We start from the raw sequence: 19,954 nt of genomic DNA, 5'->3' as shown, positions 1-19,954 counted from the left end.
ATGAGCTATCATGTTGTTTCTAAGAATTTAGCTCCTGAGCCCAGGAAAAGCATAAAATAAAAATATAACAGAATGATGATATTTATTAATTTGTTGTTTTCTTTTAAAATGAGTGAAAGTGTGGAAATGCTGGTTTTATTATAATAAAATGATGCTTTTTCAGGTTAAGAAGATTTTAATGCATATCTTGTGAGCAAGTGAGGTTCATCGGGCTGGCATCCTTTTCTCTGCTCAGTGCTTCTGAGATGGATGTCAGTGATGGACTAATAGAGATCATGAAGTTTGTGGACAGGCCCAGCGTGTTTTCTGCTTTCCTAAGTTTGGTTTTTAGTTAGCATTCTTATCTGACTCAAGCGCCAGTCGGTCTACCTCTCGCCATTTGTTGGAGCGTACTTAGCTAGCGATACCTGTTTGTTCAGCAGATATTATCATCTAGAGCAGGCATGTCAAACTCGCGGCCCCTGGGCCGCATGCGGCCCGCAACAGAAATCTGTGCGGCCCTCATGACAGATCCTAGTTAGCACTGAACTTGTACAAAATTATTACTATCGTTTGTGATTGAATCATTCTGCACCTTCGGTGTTACTTATTGACTTTTCTTACTTCTGCCTTCTGACAAAAGTGCGTTTTCCCATGGCATTATGGTACCGGAAACGTCATCTGCTAGTATAGCCACGAGCCTTGTCCAAAGTTAATGAGCCGCAGCGTCACAACTGAAGTGCTAGGCTGCAACAGGGGTGGCCTTAGGCATTTGCAAACTATATACCTGCACAGTGCCGCCAAATCCCAGGTGCCGCCACGCCAATATATATTGAATATAAAACAGAAAGAGAAAATAACGACACAGCTGACGGCAATGTGGCCGAAAAACATTCTGTTTCTTGTTAATTAGTACGCTGTATTTACAAATGTCGCTAGAGTCGGAGCAGTAAGCTATATGTAGTGTTATAATGTTTTGCCGTAATGAGAATATCAAGGGCCGCCACTTGGTTTTCAAGTTACGGACACGCGTATATAGAAGCGTGTCATGAGCACGAGGCGGCTATGCAGTGTCCGCAACGCTTTCATAAGATACCATATTGACATTGCCAGACGAAGGGGCCGCCGATTCTTTCTCTGCCCAGGGCCGCCACGAGCCTAGAGCCGCCCCTGGCAGGCTACACTACTGGCTGGGCTGCTGAGACTGACCACTGGGCAGAACTGACCATCACGAGTAGTAATAGCTCGCATATTTTCACGTTTTTTGCTCTAGTTTCATGTAATTTTGTGATAGTATTGTAACGAACAGTTAGTGCAGACTACAGCTGAAGATCTGAAGTGGACGCGAGAAGTTGGTGAGTTGTTTATTAACATATTTTTGTGATTTTGAGTTTGTATAATAAATTGTAGGTCAGGTGGCTTTTTGCATATCAGCTTATTTTACAATATAAACTTTGAAGTAAACTTAGTAAAGTAAAATTTGATTTTTGGAGGATTTGTTTCCCAACTTGAATTACTGAGCAATGAATTCAGTGAGCATTTTCGTGATTTCAGTTCACACAAACGGGGCATTGCGCTGTTCTCTTACAACGTTGAGAATGCGCCTGAGAATATCCAAATGGAATTGACTGAAGTGCAGTCAGATTCTATTCTGAAGGCAAAATACAACGAAGTTGGTGTGCCAGGCTTGTATGCTTACCTGCCACCCTCGTATGTGCAGATCCGTAAGTTGGCATCGAGAGTACTGTCAATGATCGGAAGCACTTACCTTTATGAGCAATTGTTTTTGTTAATGAAAGCTACCAAAACCCCACATCGCTCAAGACTTACCGTCGAGCACCTTTCATCCCTCATAAAAGTTGCAGCTGCACGAGATTTCAAGCCTGATATTGACGAACTGGTTACTAACAAGAGATGCCAAGTGTCGGGACAAAAGAAATAAATATCACACTGTAAGGCTCCTATATAAGCAATGCATATAATATAATGAATATTAATCATCAAGACACTATATAAAAGCGGTCGGGATTGTCCTTCCGTCCCGTGAGTGCAAAGCATAGCGGTATTCCGTTTATCACAGACTTACTACTTTTGGCACGAAGCGACGCGATGTGAGCAGAGTTCTGGTGCTCCCATCGTTCCCTTGCTTTTGTGCGCGATGCGCTGGAAAAATAGACAAAATGATGTCTCTGGAAATAATTAATGTTGATGGAGTACAAATGCCTCACCGCGTAGTAAATATCAGGGGAGATCGTGCTTGCTTATTCTCATCTATAGCTTATTTAGTGCATGAAACACCGTGTTTAGCGGTACAGATTCGGGCAGACATTATACGACATGTTTTAAGTAATTGGTCAAGGTTTGAGCCATTTACAATGATGCCGTCAGGAATCTCTTATAGGCCTACAAATGAGCTTCAGTATCTCACTGAAATGTCAAAGTCTCAAACTTATGGTACCATTTCTGAGCTAATGGCAGCGGGAGAGTTGTTCCCCTATGAGTTTCAAGTATATTATTATGGAGTCCTACACTCCAAGTTTGGACAGGCACTCGAGGGGATAAAAAAACTTAGGTTTTCGGGAGATGTTATGAATGGGCACTTTGATGTTCTCATTCCCTACACTTACATGCCTGATGTACACATGGAGCGCACACAAATTGAGGATAAAAGTCGGTCGCCTTAAAAGGAGGGTGAGCCTAGTAATATAATAAGGACCTAGCTAAGAGGTTAAGACTCTAATTCTACACTGTTGTATAGAGACTGCATGGAAATAAATTGCTTTTCTTTAAACTTTATGTGTTACATTTTTTTAAAGTTTTCAGTATTGGAAGGAATGCTACAGTAACTTTGTATAATAGTATAATAGTATTTGTTACAGTACGGCCTGCTGACGCACGTATGGCAGTCGAAGCGGCCCACCAATGGTAGTGAGTTTGACATGCCTGATCTAGAGATTGCTAAGGAGTAACGTTTGACGTTTTTGAGAGAGATCAGAGCTACTTGCGTTTTAGAGGGTAGCTGCTCATTGGCACAGGTATTATGGCCATGTGCTTTTCTCCCCACTTGGAGGATGCTCTCCCGTCAGAGCTGAACACGATCAGATACATTGGCAACTTTTGATGTTGGAGTGTACCTGCCTTCTGCTTGGCCAGAGATACCTTGCCAACTTTTTACATTTTTGTCAAAGAGATCACAGCTGCTTTGCAGTAAGGAGACTGTGGAAGATTGTGGGTTCGCTTCCCGGTTCCTCCCTGTGTGGATAGCGCTTTGAGTACTGAGAAAAGCGCTATATAAATGTAATGAATTATTATTATTATTTTATTATTAAACCTAATAGCAAAACCAAAACTATTGTATATGAAAAGGCTCTCAGATATGAAACCTATCAATATAAATTCTTCTCAATACAAATTATTACATTTTTTTATTGATTTTTAAAGTTTGTCTTGTTTCACTACTATGCGGGCGGAGACACGGGGGGCAGCTAGTTTGAGATATTTGAAAGTGTACTTGAGATATAATGAAAGTATCATATTTTCAGATACTGTATCTATAATTAATTTTGCAATATTTGAAAGTGCTTTTTTGCTTACTTGGAATGACAAAGTGCTACAGAAGGCGCTCAGTGTGTTCAATTTGTTGATTTAATGTAATTAATTTAAAGAGGATAGGGAAAGATTGCCGATGAGCCACGGTATTTAAGTCACGACCTCCGTGGACACAGCCATAACAACCATCAGGAGTCCTAACAACGGGTGCCCAACAGCGTTGATTGATTTATTCAATTCATTTTTTTTTCTTATCAAGTGAACTTTCACTTATAAGCCCAATAATTACAACTGTAGTGTGCAAAAAAATATGTGTAATGTAAACACAGAACATAATGTCCAAAATATTAACAGAGAAACGTCATACAACAGAAAACAGAATGGGTTTAAAGGAATACTCAACCGGTAATGGCCTAAAAAGGAAGTTTTTTCAGGTCTTGAGGGCTATGAATAGATGGGAACCTCAAAAAGCTCGACATCTAGCTTAACTAGACATCAAGAGAAGTTGAATGGCATATCATAGATAGATAGATAGATAGATAGATAGATAGTTACTTTATTAATCCCAAGGGGAAATTCACATACTCCAGCAGCACCTTAGTGATACAAAAAAAAAAACAATATTAAATTAAAGATTGATAATAATGCAGGTAAAAACAGACAATAACTTTTTATAATGTTATAAAAAGTTTACCCGTTTACCCTCCTGGGTGGAATTGAAGAGTCGCATAGTTTGGGGGAGGAACGATCTCCTCAGTCTATCAGTGGAGCAGGACAGTGACAGCAGTCTGTCACTGAAGCTGCTCCTCTGTCTGGAGATGATCCTGTTTAGTGGATGCAGTAGATTCTCCATGATTGACAGGAGTCTGCTCAGCGCCTGTCGCACTGCCACGGATGTCAAACTATGCCACGGATGTCAAACTATGCAGCTCCGTGCCTACAATAGAGCCTGCCTTCCTCACCAGTTTGTCCAGGCGTGAGGTGTCTTTCTTCTTAATGCTGCCTCCCCAGCACACCACCGTGTAGAAGAGGGCGCTCGCCACAACCGTCTGATCTGAGTATCTTATTGCAGATGTTGAAGGACGCCAGCCTTCTAAGGAAGTATAACCGGCTCTGTCCTTTCCTACACAGAGCATCAGTATTGGCAGTCCATATGTGGGGGTTTTCTCATACCACTGAGTCAGGAAGCGTTTCATTAAAAAAAAAAAATGTTTATTTTCAAATTGTTGAAAAGTAATTCTAATGAGCACAATATATGCAGAGTACATCATAAACAGGAAGCTAAAGCCTCATGGATTGCCTTTTTGAATTAGAAGACATGACTCTTGATGAATAAATGAGGAGGAGAGGTGAAATTTCAATTCAAAAGGCCCCTTCTATTTTGATGGTCCTTTTGTTGGGACACAACTCCTGGTTGTTTGAGGGTGTAGACCATCAAAATTGAAGGAACTTTATCCAAAACAAAATGGCGTCATTCTAACACAAAAATGCAGTAACAAAATATTTGTAATTCCAGAAGTTACCTATAAACAAAACACACATTCTGTAATATTGAAAACCCTAAAAACGACCAAGAACATTCCTAAAAAACATTTCTTAGACACTGTCATGCATTCACGTTGGAGGAGCACCTTCTGTGGTTATTTATTTTTTAGAGGTATGTCATACCACTGCAGGATAAGAGGGGGCACTGTCACTAACTGTGTCATCTTCCTTTCTCTCCACGGCTCTGAGAAGACACCCTGTGAGAGCAACTGACTCCACCCCTTCTGGTCAGAGTGCTATAAAATCCTGACTTCCTGGAAGGGAGTGTCTACTATTAGACTGAGCTGTCCACAGATCGGAGCTCCTTCTTGATCATGACAAATGAACCAAAGAGCAGAGTTCCTTTACCTACTGAGGCTATTTTCATTAATTAAATCTTATTGATGACAATGATTGTGCGCTGTTTTTGTTTCAGTTTTTTGTGGAATTAAACAGGACGACCTGGCAGCCATCCCAGCTTTTTGTAACTCTGGGCAATATCATCCCCCCACTTGATGAAAACTTGTATTGAATGTTTAACACTAGAATCCCTGAAGCCTACAAAAAAACTTGTAATCCCGAGCCACCTTTAATTCCTTTGCACGTCTCCTCATCAGCATCTTTTGTTTTGCAAATGTGTTGATCAGCACAAGCAGCAAACAGCCTGCTGTCCCATCCAGATAGAGCTGAAGTCAATCACAGACTTCACCCAGCTCAAGTCTTTCTCCTGGTGTGAGGTGCCTGGAGTTGTATAGGGTACATAATATCATTATTTGGAATACATACATTTCATGTGTATTCTATGTCTACAAAGATCTGTGTAAGTGTAGGATGACACGAAATGTGAGGCAAGAAATGCCGAACGCATACCTAAAACAGAAACTTTTTCCATGTTAGACTAATAATGACATGAAGTGTATAATGTGTGAAGACTTTAGTCCAAATATCACATAAACACGTGTACTTTTATTCAAGAATATAACCAAAGAAAAAAAATTCAATTTACATGTTGCTGTGAATGAGTTAAAACCTAAGCTCAAATGTCAATCTACATTGACAGTGCTGCTTGATAGTCTGATAGCAGTCATGGGACATCGTATCTTTGATTGCTGGTACAACAAATAGTTCTGAGCAGGCATAAACAACAGCAACAACTGTGGTCATCGCTGCTCTTGTGAAAAGAATGGAGATAAACACCATCAACTCAGAGAGGGAGAGGCAAGTTTGTTGTACCATGTGAATGTCGCTGAAAGAATAAAACTGAATTAAAAAAAAGCACTATCTTTTATAAGTAGCCAAAATTTACACCAGGTGTTCCAGACTCAAATCAAATGTATGTTTTTATTATATTATAATAATAATAGCAGCTCACTACTCAAAATGCGGAGCGCCTGGAGTTGAACCCGGGACCTTTTGGTTATGAGGCAGCTGTTCTTACCTCTCCACCATCCAAGAATACATATCAACGTTATGTCTATTGATATTTGAGCTTGGGTTTTAACTCATTGACAGCAACATGTAAATTGAATGATTTTTTTTTGGTTATATTCTTGAATAAAAGCTCACGTGTTTATTTGATATTTGGACTAAAGACTTCACACATTATACACCATGTTATTATTAGTATAACATGAAAAAAGTTTCTGTTTTAGGTTTCCTGTCATCCTACATTTATCCAGATTGTTGTAGACATAGAACACACATGAAATGTATGTATTCCAAATAACGATCTATTATTTACCCTATACAACTCCAGGCACCTCACACCCAGATAAACACACTTGAGATCTGAGAATTTTGCTTGGGTGTGCGTGGTGTTTATGGGATAGCAGGCTGCTTGTTGCTTGGGCTGATCGGCACATTTGCAAAACAAAAGGCGCTAATGGAGAGGTGTGAAGGAATTAAAGGTCAAACGGGATTACAAGTTTTTTTGTAGGCTTCAGGGATTCTAGTGTTAAAATTACTTAACTTATAATGGTGGCAGTTGCATTTAGTCCATGACAAAGTACTACAACTGACACAAAAAAAAGGAAAAAAAAGTGGAGAACTGATAATGGAAGTAAAATGATAGCCTAAACATTAGTAGTTCATATTCAATTTGAGGGTTGCCTGCTAAAAATGAAAATTGCTCCAGAGGTGCTGTACAATGGCTGATTCTGCAATCCGACCCCCAAAAATCATGTGAAAAGACAGTTTCCCTTTGGGGATTAACAAAGCATATAAAATCAAATCAAATTCAATAACTCTAATCTCGGTACTGTTTAATTTATCATTATATTTCTTGCCTGAAGGTAATTGTTAGTATGCTCAACCAATCCAGTTGATATATTACATTGTCTGATGTTTTTATGAAAGGTTGACAGTTCCTTCCATTTTCTGTTCTAACTTGCAGAACACTGAAAGAAAAAAATAACTGAAAGTGAGTCTTGTTGTACAGTGCAATGCAGATTTGCATTATGGAGGAGCAACTTCATTTACAGCTGACTTGCTGTCAGTCTGGTGGCTGAGTGTTTTTTGCATAAACGTTTGCCAACATGAAGAGCACAAGCTAGCAGGTGCTTCCGATTAAGGTCGTGTACAGTAATTCACACACTGTGTCTGTAATTAGGTGCTAATTAATTGAAGGTGGTGCTTTAGGCAGTAAAACTGGCTCAGGTTGCACTCACATAATATGACGGCTAGTCATAATATACCTTTATTAACACAGATTTATGGGGGAAAACCCAAACGCAGTAATTAATTCAATTAATTAAAAGTAATATACAGAAAGAAGGAAGAAATAATGAAGAACACTCCCAACGATGTAATTTAAGGCAGAGCCAGGAATATCCTTTGGGCAAGAGTACCACATAAGACGTGCAGTTATTGTCCCACCGAGTTACAAGATATCACCATTGAAACCTGGTGAGTTCAGCAAAAGAGAACAACTCAACCGCTGTGGCAGAAGGCAGAGAAAGTAAGAAGAGGGGAGTGCTGATTGTAAGTGAGCTCCCCTACAAAATAAGAGGGAGAGGGGAGACATATTGAAAATTGTCACTAAGTTACTCTTTATGGCCACTTTAACACGACTGAGACTCACCCACACACTCACAGACCAGTAATTGGGGTTCAACAAGGAAAACAACTGGGCTGCATCCTGGTCAGGTTGCCCTGACTGTGATGGTCTGGGTTGGCTACAGCTGGCACAATGTCCTTGAACTGGGAACTGTTGATGACATGACCAGAATGAATCACTTAAACAAGAACACAGGCAGGTGAAAGGTATGTGATAATGGGTGTAGCTGCTTTTATTTTTTCAAAATAAAAAAATGGTTCTAAAACTGTAAGTGCATAAATCAAAGTGCAGTGCAGGTTTCTTCCATACATAAATAAATAGTTCCAATAAAAATGTGTGCTAGCGGATATTAAAAATAATAAATAATGAATAAACAATCCTTAAAAAAATGAGGCTAAAACACACAGGATCAGTCTCTGTAAAACATCTCCTTGTAACATCTCCTTAGCTCACCACTCGAGCAGACGTCCTCTGGCAAGTGAAGACATCCTTCTCATGAGCTTGCACCCAATTCACTTTGTTCAGTCGCACTCAAGCCCGACTTGTGTTCCTGACTGCCTTACCTCTGTGCCTATAGGGACCCCTCACACCCTGCTCCATCCAGTGATGTTAGAAGTCAACCTAGCATCGCCAAGGATGGACCTCCTGATGAAGCCTTATTGTCTTGATGGTGAGAAGCGATATTGAAGGAGTTTTTCACTTGTGCCTGTGGCACTATTTTGATTTCATTTTATGAACTTATTAAAAGGGGTGACCTGGTTGGTGCCCCAACATTCCTTTTTTGTTGCTGTGGGTCTCTACCTTGGTCACAACTGACTCTAGAATTTGCCATCAGATTACTAGTATATCACCTGATATACTCACTTGCTTTAACAAGCTTTGTGCCTTTTACTTCAGATATTCCCTTACATTTGTCATAACTGAATAGCTTTGGGGCAGCACGGTGACGCAGTGGTAGCGCTGCTGCCTCGCAGTTAGGAGACCTGGGTTTGCTTCCCGGGTCCTGCTTGCGTGGAGTTTGCATGTTCTCCCCGTGTCCGCATGAGTTTCCTTCGGGTGCTCTGGTTTCCTCCCACAGTCCAAAGACATGCTGGTTAGGTGCATTGGCGATCCAAAATTGTCCCTAGTGTGTGCTTGGTGTGTGGGTGTGTGTAACCTGCGGTGAGCTGGTACCCTGCCAGGGATTTGTTCCTGCCTTGCGCCCTGTGTTGGCTAGGATTGGCTCTAGCAGACCCCTGTGACCCTGTGATAGGATATAACAGGTTGGATAATGATTGACTGACTGAGTAGCTTTGCAAGTCCCACTTCATCAGAATTACTAAGGCTATACATCATTACTTTTTTTTTTTTTTTTTATCTGGAATATATAAATTGGCAAATTAATATAATATGGAGTGTCTGTGTGTTTGAGCATGAGAGTTTGCCCAATCCTGGTTGTTTATCCTCTGGCTCTAGCAACCGTGAAATGGACTGAGATGGATCTAGAACGTAACTACTCGTCTCAGTCCATTGAGGGCTGCAGTGCCTGCATAGTCGTTTAAACCTACCTGAATGGTACGCCATGTGTACATTTCCTAACTCTTTTTGTTTGCATGGGTTTTTGTCATTGTACATCCGTTCTTTTCTCACATCCCTAAAGATGAATTGCTGAGTTTGGTACCCTGTATCCAAGGCATTTTTTTCTTTGCTTTGCGTTGTGTTTGATGCTGCCAGAAAAAGCTTGAGCTCCCTTTATCCTTGAATTGAATTAAGTAGTGTTAAGAATGTTATGTTACCTTCCTTTAAAAATGACCAAAAAACAATAAACTCCAGCAATGTGTCCTAAAGACAAGGTGCTAATCCTGCTCCATTCAAATCTGTACTCTTATCACAAGGTGGCTGCTTTAATAATTGATACTCTGTCAGTTTAACAAATAAACCATTAATAATAAACTTAAGAAATTAAATTGGCAGTTCCTTTGTATATTTCTTAAAACATGGCAATAATTTATTAATATTATTTTTGAACAATAATAATACATTTTATTTATATATAGCACCTTTGCAAATAAGCATGCCAGGCCTGTGATTGAAATTCTTATGCTAAGCCTTTTAAGTTAAGGAAGTGGTATTATTAGTCCAAGTGAGTTCCTCAGTTATGTGCACACAGAGGAAAGTGGCACTCTTCACAGTCTCCACATTGGATTCATTGATGTGGTCAGAACGTTTTTTTTTTAATTAATCAGCTGTATACACACTCTACTGGATTCTGTGTAAGAAAACTGCTTTACTTCCGCCACTGATATCAAAACGGATTAGCTATGGCGTTTTTCACCTGATTGCTTCACGCCCAGACTTAAAAGATGTAAGTCACATTATTCAAACATTGTGCCAAATGTCAGGAGCTGAAAAGGAGATGGGCATCAAACTGTATGTTACAAGTTACATCCATAATTACGAAGGTGAGATCAAGACGTTTTAAAAACTTGTGTCTACTATGAACTTATATGTGACAAATATGTGATAATATTAGGTTTCTTTAAAAAAACAGAATTTCAATAATTGCTCATTAAACTTTATTCAGGGACAGGTGAATATGTATGTAAGCTTAATACATAATAACATGAGTCTACTAGAAATCTTACTTTGTTAAAAAAAATCACAGTCTGTGACGCGATATTCGCTCCATAAGACGCACAGACATTTCCAACCTTCTTTTGGGGAAAAAAAGTGCGTCTTATGGTGCGAAAAATATGGAAATTTTTTGCTGCACTTTAAGTAAACATCACAATTCACAAAGAAAAAGTGAAATTTTAACAGAACACATTTTTTTTCCATGCAAAGAGCATCACAATTACTGCAACACTGATCATTTTACACACTGCTAATGAACTGTAAAACTATTTAAAAAACTACTGGAACAATATGTACAAAATGCAACTGACGCCATGGATGAAATCACCAAGCCAACTGCACTTGAACTGGCAGCATGCAAACACACAGGTAAACGCTGACACTGTCTCAATCCCAGAGAGAGTGGGGCTGCAGGGTGTCACGCTTGGGTCACAGAATTGCACAGAAACACAGGAGATTGTAGAGACAGGAATTTTATTCAAACACTTCAAACAAACATCTCTCTTTTAGAAGTAAAATGAGCTCAGTATGCAGTTAGTTCTCGATTAAAAGAATAGGCAAACATCATAGGGGAGCACAACGGGAGCGGGACCCCCAACAGGAGCAGAGGATGTCTGGGGGAGGAGAGAGAAACAAAGCAATCAGCTAAAAAGGACAGGCGCTGTTCAGGCTTATAAGTATGCGTAGTGTCACGTGAGAAGCATATCATATGACAGAGCAGCTGCAAGTAAGCCCAGCAAGTAAGAGAGCAATGTGAAGGTAGTCTATCAGCGTTTTTTAAGAGGGTTTTTTGAGGAGCGTCCGTGTCTTCTAGGGGTGTGTTCAGCCCCCCTACCCACAGGGGGCTGGCAGTGGTCATGTGCTGGCTGCTCAACGAATGTACGGCACTGACTGATCAGCTCCTGCATGCTCGCAAATGGCACTGGGAAACGACTATAGCCGGTTGTGGTGGTTTAAGGGTTAAGAGGAACAAAATGGAAAACACAAGAACACTCAGCTGGAGATGCATCACAGTCAATCAGCAGCAAGGAGAAATTAATAACGCTGTAGTGGTCCGATGCCGCTAAGATTTACACTGTTGAGAAGACGGCAATTTATTTATTTTTATGATGGAGATTCCAGGGACCCACCCAGCCTTGGTCTGACCCGCACGCACTCACAAACAGAGACAAATACAAAGTAAACCAGTAATCAAACAGCAAGTAAAGAATGTAATGAAAACAAATGAAATAAATGAAAACAACGATACCACCCCTGTTCCCCTTACCTCGATTACACATTAAATACAACAAATCACAAACAGAACACACACAGTAAATCATGAAAAACGGCAACGGATGAAATGTAATGATGAAAATAGATAGTCCAGAGATCCGCACGTTCAATGGGAAGGTAAAAATAGTCCTACCGCTAGTTCCTGAAATGGTGAAGATGGGTGGACGGGTTCAGGAGCGCTCCTTTCTTTGCAGGATGGCCATGAATCCACTTGCAGTCCTCATGTACACAGGCAGATGACAGACAATCCAGACGCCAACCACGATATGATCCAGGACAAAACGAATAAGTTCAGGTAACCCAACAAAAGGCAGGCAGAAAGACAGGAACTTGAAACGCAAATTACAAAAACTTTTTTTTTTGCTTTTGGTCACCGGCCACCTTTTTAAAAGCCGCGCTGACATCCTTTGACCCCAACAGCCCCAGCACCCTCAGCAGAAGACTAATCGGAGCCACTACAGGGACTGCTGGGAGTTGCAGTATCAAATTCTATTGCCTACTTTCACCACCCCAGGGTGCATTTTTCCTCTACAGTTACTTCCTGTTCTCTCTACAGTACAGTATTGCCACGAAAAAAGCCGTAAAAATTGCGGAGGATATTTGCGGATTCCGCTAATAATTGTTAGATAGGTTCTAAGGAAAAATCTGCGAATGACTGAGGCTGCGAACTCTGAACCGCGACTTTGTGGGTGTCTAGTGTAGTTAGCTGTGTATGGTTATGCAGTCAGGAATCAGCAGAGTGGGGAGCAGAGGACTGAGTACACATCCCTGAGGGGCTCCAGTACTCAATGTGATGTAGTTGGAATTGTTGTGGCCAGTCAAAACAGAAATCCAAGATCAGTGGGTGATGTTCAACCCTAAAACATGTAGGGATGGTGTACTTTGTCTAGACATACCAATGTTGGCCAACAACCCTCCAGAATTTCTTCTCCCACATTCTGCAACTTTAAAAATCTGTCCGGGTGAAACCAATGAGATTTATTAAAAAAAAGTCATTTTTTGTTACATTTCTTAAAACCTTCTTTCATGTTTTTTCTGTTTTCCAACAGATAATGGAGGTCAGACTTTAGAAGGTGGAAACAACTGGCCACTAAGGGGAAGAAAATGGAGTCTTTGGGAGGGAGGCGTGCGAGGTGTGGGCTTTGTTACAAGTCCATTGTTGAAGGAAACTGGAGTGATCAGCAGGGAGCTTATCCACATTTCCGACTGGCTGCCAACACTAGTGGGACTGGCCGGGGGCTCCACCAATGGGACTAAACCCTTGGACGGCTTTAACGTTTGGAAAACGATCAGGTAATTTCAAACTTTTCAATTTACTATTTTTTTGTGTTCATCAAAATCCATGCATGTTCCATTTATTTTTTAACTTATTCAGCCTGTGATGGTGGAAGCCGAGTTCATTTCCTGTATAGGGTTGTGCAGTATATGGGTACAAATAAAGTACAGATAAGCTCAACTTTTAAAACAGCACAGTACCAGAATTTCGGTAATTTTGGTACCAGAAGTAAACAGTAGTTTTGAAAAATGTTATCCTCAGATCTATGTTCTTCCGCTCTCCAACACAATGTAGGCTCCACGTAGGACAAAACCCACCACACCTTACCTTTCAATGCACCAGAGAATTCAAAGGGGATTTGCTGCTTTGTAGCAAAAGGCACGGAGCCGTGCGGTAGACTCCATGGAAGACAATTCTCCTAAGGTCTTGTTTATGCTTACCGTGTGAATTTGATGCGTAGAATGCAATGAAAATCGTGGGCATGGTCAACAACCAAAACACATCCATACTTCTTGTGGCCCATTCAATCAGTGTGTTGATATTCTTGTAGTCAACAGATGACAGTTTTTGGTCAGCGTCACATACTGTACCCAACAACGTCACAAAAGAGCAAGTGAGAATGGAGTGTCCTAAAAACTTGAAGGGAGGGAATTACTATTACTATTTACTATTTTAATTTTTATTTTCTAATTTACTATTTACTATAATTACTATTCTCGTGAGTGGGTGACACACATGATGAACAAATGATCTTCAGATATTTTTGCATGTCTATCTTGCACTTTGATGACCTATTGCATCATATTCAGCCTTCATCATTCTGGCACCCACGTAAACAGCCTCACCTCAAAATTCACCATTTTAGGTACACACTGCTGCATCTGCATTGTTGCGTATTTAGAAAAAAATTCTACATACAGCACATAGTTAGAACACATCACTGGCAAGTCTCCATGTCTGATGTCATTTTTATCATGTGACTCTCGCACCCAGCACAGATGTTTCAAGTATAAACCACCATTTATCACCTCCTTCCCTTCAACATACTTTACACTCCGCAGTGGACAAACCCCTCTCCACCCCTCACGCTGTTTGATAAACTGGAGACGTCCAAAGGGAACAGCTAATTACAACACGCTGAAGAATTCCAAGTGAACTGTAACTTTGAGCAAAGCCAGGAGGCACGCAATTATGCAGCACAACAGGTGATGCACACATTTGTGTGATGAGAGGCATAGTTATCTGTTATTTGCTTTGGTACTGTTTTGGTACTGGCACTGAAAGAGGTGTTGGCTGATGCCAGCAGGAGGCATTTACCTTTAGATCTGACTGTGGATCCCAATGCCCCAGTGCTGTTAAAATGGTGCCATCCTTCGAGTGAAATGTAAAATCGAGGTCCTGACTCTATGTGGTTATTAAAGATCCCTGGACACCCTTCGTAAAGAGTAGGGTGTATCTCAATATCCAGGTTAAATTACCCACTACAGTCTAGTCATTCTGGCCCCCAAATCATCCCCTGTCTCTATTTGGCTGTCTCTCTCACCACTTCACCACCTAACAGCTAATGCTTGGTGAGCGTACTGGCACAAAAATGGCTGCCGTTGCATCATCCAGGTGGATGCTGCACGTTAGTGGTGGCTGAAGTGGCTCCCCATTTGTTATGGAAAAAGTGCTTTGAGTAGTGAGAAAAGTGCTGTATAAATTGAAATAAGACTCGGTCACAAACATAAAGGTTTGAGGAATTAGCAACCCTGTATACTTTAAAATAAGGCAAAAATAAGAAAATGCCTTTACGGATACGAGTTCAATGTGGAACTAGGGTGAGATAAGATGGTAGCGGATTTATATAATGGGAACAGGAAGGGGTTGGATCTTGATTGAACCGGAACTGGAAGTGATGTCAACATTAAGCAGAATCTTAGGAGGCGGAAGTGACGTCTTTAGGAAGCAGGTTCTGGTTAGGGTCTGCAGAAGAAGAAAAAGAGAGGACAGTGCCACCTCCTGGCTCGGCTAAAAAAACACTTACTTTTGAGCCCGTAAACTGTCTCCCATGCACACGTGTTACAAACTGTAAAGAATTATTTATTATTACAATAATCCCTCACTTATCGCGGGAGATAGGTTCCAAGGCCGACCGCGATAACTGAATTTCCGCGAAGTAGGGACACCATATTTATTTAATTATTTAACGTGTATTTGGACGTTTTTAAACCCTCCCTGTATTGTTTACAACCCACCCTTTACTCTATTAATAACAGGGACAACTGCTAAGCAATATGAAATCTGTAGATAAGTTTACACTTACTGTATAGCGAAGTACACGTAGCTATATATGACGTGATGATGGTGATGAATATGCTGCGCAGTAAAAATAATGACGATGAAGGTGATAATCCCCTGAATGCAGTAGCAAGAGCACATTAATGCTGAATGAGTGAGATGAGACTTCCTGGTTAATGCAGCACTCCGTCGCTGAGCCAATCAGCAGCACACAGGAACTTAACTGCGTGCTCTGATTGGGTAGCTTCTCAGCCATCCGCCAATAGCATCTCTTGTATGAAATCAACTGGGCAAACCAACTGAGGAAGCAAATACCAGAAGTAAAAAGACCCATTGTCCGCAGAAACCCGCGAAGCAGCGAAAAATCCGCGTTATATATTTAGATATGCTTACATATAAAATCCGCGAAATCGTGAATCCGCGAAAAGTGAACCGCGAAGTAGTGAGGGATTACTGTATTACTAAGCTCTGGGAGCTGGTAACAAGACTAAAGTCAACATTTTAGTACCGATCCAACACAATTCCTCTCGTACTGGACACAGACTTGGAACCAAATCTAAATGGAGAGCAACATCTGTACTCCGTCTTTTTGGGTAAATTTAAAGCTAGCAACTTAACTTGCTTGTCTTTGGGGAGATGAAAGTCAGAGGTTAGAAACAGTGTATGAATAGGAAAATTCCATGTGGTGCTAGTCTGCTTCAAATGCCAGAACTCTATAGTTGTGAGGTAGCAATGATAATCACTGCACCACCACATTCCTGAATAATCACAATGGATTCAGTGACCGAGTTCTCCAATGATAAAGATTATGACTTTGTTGCTGTGTAACTGTATATACTCTTAATGTTATCCCACAGTTTTCATTTGATTTTTTTTTATTTAAAGTGTAATCTCTTCTGGCAGGAAAAACAAAGAAAAGGCATCTAAATGGGAGCAGGCTGTAATCAGAAAGTCTGAATAGCTGTCGTCAAAGTCCAAACACTAACCAGAAATTAAAGTCAGAAGGAATAGAGATAATAATCAAAAAGCACAATTCAAGAAAATAACACACACAAAAGTCTTGCTTATCTGCAGTCTCACATGCTGCTTTCTGTTAGTCCAAGTCATTATGCCATCACACTTGTTACGTTTTGTCACTCACTTTCTTGAGCCCCTAGAAACAGACCGTCTCATTCCGGCAATGGCATAACAAGATGGAGGCGTCTACCAGGAAACAGAATGACAACGCAGTAAGCATTCAACAAAATGAAAATATAAATTGACATCAATAGCAACACCATAAAAAAAGAAAATAATAAAGAGGATAGATTCTCCACCTGTTATATTTTCCATCCATCCATTTTCCAACCCGCTGAATCCGAACACAGGGTCACGGGGGTCTGCTGGAGCCAATCCCAGCCAACACAGGGCACAAGGCAGGAACCAATCCCGGGCAGGGTGCCAACCCACCGCAGAACACACACAAACACACCCACACACCAAGCACACACTAGGGCCAATTTAGAATCGCCAATCCACCTAACCTGCATGTCTTTGGAATGTGGGAGGAAACCGGAGCGCCCGGAGGAAACCCACGCAGACACGGGGAGAACATGCAAACTCCACGCAGGGAGGACCCAGGAAGCGAACCCAGGTCCCCAGGTCTCCCAACTGCGAGGCAGCAGCGCTACCCACTGCGCCACCGTGCCTCCTGTTATATTTTGGAATCTCTTAATATTTTTTATGTGTTAATGTCATTCATTTTGAGTGATTTTAGGGTCATAAAATTTAATTCTGACATTCGTTTTTTATTCATCCATCCACTTTAACAGTTACATAATATTTTTGATCATTTGGCTACCATTGTGTGTGCTTCTCAATGAACGCCATTTATGACACCTGTCATTAGGACAGCATCCCATGTTGTTAGCGGCGTGTCCTCCGAAGTTGTGACCTGTCATTGATGTTAGGTAGAATGCCTAGTGGACTAGGGCTGGACGGTCTCATGGCCTGGAACCCCTGCAGATGCTATTTTTTTCTCCGGCCGTCTGGAGTTTTTGTTTGGTTTTTTGTGTCCTGCCTGGCCATCAGACTTAACTTTTATTCTATGTTAATTAGTGTTCTCTTATTTTAATTCTTATTTTGCATTTTTTTTCACCATCAGACTTAACTTTTATTCTATGTTAATTAGTGTTCTCTTATTTTAATTCTTATTTTGCATTTTTTTTCACTTTCTTCATCATGTAAAGCACTTTGAGCTACATTATTTGTATGAAAATGTGCTATATAAATAAATGTTGTTGTTGCGGATGAATGATGAAATTAGCTTTGTACACAAAGTATGATTTTTTTTCTGTTAACGCATGCCAAGTCGCTTTTTTGTTCAGAAGATAGTAGAAAGAGAACAACTGAGAACGTCATTTTTGAGTGAGTAAAAGTAATTTGTACCTTCTACAAATTCTGCTTTCCTTTTAGTACTAGGGTGTTGTACCGTGTTAGCCATTATGAATGTAGTGAGAAGTCAAGCAAAATGTCACTTTTTATTGGCAAACTAAAAAGATTACAATATGCAAGCCTTTGAGGCAACTCAGGCCCCTTCTTCTTACATCTTGTTCAGAAGCTTGTCCAGTTCTTTTTGAATTCTTTTTGCTGCCTTCTCAGTGTATCTGCCATTCCTTCAATTTTAGTGTCATCTGTGAATTTCACAAGTTTGCTAACTACCCTGAAAATCTGTATCATTAATATAAATCAGAAAAAGTAACGGTCCAAGGACAGACCTCTGAGGGACTCCACTGATGAGCCCACTCCACGTGGAGCATTCTCTTCTTACCTGTACTCTTTGTCTCGGGATGGTTAACTAACTTGAGATCCAGTTTTGTAGGTTACCACTGATATCTACAGCTTCTAGTTATAGAATTAATATTCGTTGAGGGATGACCTTATCAAAGGCTTTTTGAAAGTATTGCTAATAATGTAGTAAACTTTATTTTTATCAAAAATTCTGGTTGCTTCTTCAAAAAGTGGCAGGATCTTCCTTTCATAAACACATACTGGCTGTTATTTAGCATGTTATATTCATATTGGTACTTTAAATATAAATAAATAAATATATAAATGTATTTATTGTTATAATTTTCAGCATTTTGCGTGGCACAGAAGTATGACTTATCAGTCTGTAGTTACCAGGATCAATTTTGTCTTCATTATTGAACAACTTTCCAGTCCTCAGGTACTTCTCCTTTCACAAGTGACCTCTCAAATATTCCTGACTAGCAAAATACCCGCGCTTCGCAGCGGAGAAGTAGTGTGTTAAAGAGGTTATGTAAACATATATATACATAAACATATATACATATATATATATACATACACACATCCACATATATATATATACATATATCAACATATATATACACATACAGACACATATATACATATACATATTTGTATATGTACATATATATACACATATATACATATACTTATTTGTATATCTACATATATATACACATATATACATATACATATTTGTATATCTACATATATATACACATATATACATATACATACATATCTATCTACATACATACACATATATCTATCTGTCTATATATATATATACACATACATACATATCTATCTATATATATATATATATATATATATATATATATATATATATATAGCTGATTACCCAGTGGATTCGCTCACTGAGTGCAAGAGAAAAAAATAAAATGTATGTATAAAATAAGTTTAATTGCCAAATTTATTTTTCCACAAATAAAGGGCACTTACAATAACATAGAAATCAATATAAACAACATTAACATCATTATCATATGAGAATATGAAGTAATATATAAGAAGCACATTGCATATAAATATAAATTATTAAACAGTAAAATGTTCTTCTATAATACGCTACCGTGGCTATTCGTTTGTCTGTCCAGGATTTTAAATCAGCTGTAGCTCGCAAACCGTTTCACCTATTGACTTGAAATCTGGTACACATATACTACGTCACGTCTACTATTCGCTTTCCCACACATATGAACAAATATATATATATATATATATATATATATATATATTTATATATATATATATATATACACATACATATACACACACATACACATATATACATATACATACATAGTGCATTGCAACACGGGCTGCGATTGTTACATGGGAGGGAGAGGACAAATCACAGCTTCCCGCTTTCTAATCGGGCTTGTGATTGCTGCTTTGACGGATGCCCAGATCCCACAGTATTTCCCCTTAGGAGAGGCGTTAGGCAAGTGTAATTGAATAGCGGTGCTGCAAGTTATTGCTCTTTTTATCTTTATTTTATTTTATTGTAGAGTCAACTCACAGCTGCGCGCACCAGTGCGTGCGTGGCGGATGCGTACGGCTGACGTTTT

At 39.8% G+C, this 19,954-nt stretch overlaps 1 protein-coding gene across 1 annotated transcript in view; it reads left to right on the top strand.

Moving 5' to 3' along the window:
* Positions 1-19,954, top strand: part of arsb (arylsulfatase B) — a 235,442-nt gene that overhangs the window by 51,826 nt on the left and 163,662 nt on the right. Inside the window, exon 5 of the mRNA XM_028805715.2 lies at positions 13,045-13,288. Coding sequence (XP_028661548.2) covers positions 13,045-13,288 — 244 coding nt within the window. The remainder of the gene's footprint in view (positions 1-13,044; positions 13,289-19,954) is intronic.

Source organism: Erpetoichthys calabaricus, chromosome 7 (genome assembly GCF_900747795.2).
Source record: "Erpetoichthys calabaricus chromosome 7, fErpCal1.3, whole genome shotgun sequence".
Classification (NCBI taxonomy): domain Eukaryota; kingdom Metazoa; phylum Chordata; class Cladistia; order Polypteriformes; family Polypteridae; genus Erpetoichthys; species Erpetoichthys calabaricus.
The sequence above is the reverse complement of the archived record's forward strand: the minus strand, read 5'-3'. Positions and strand labels throughout refer to the sequence as shown.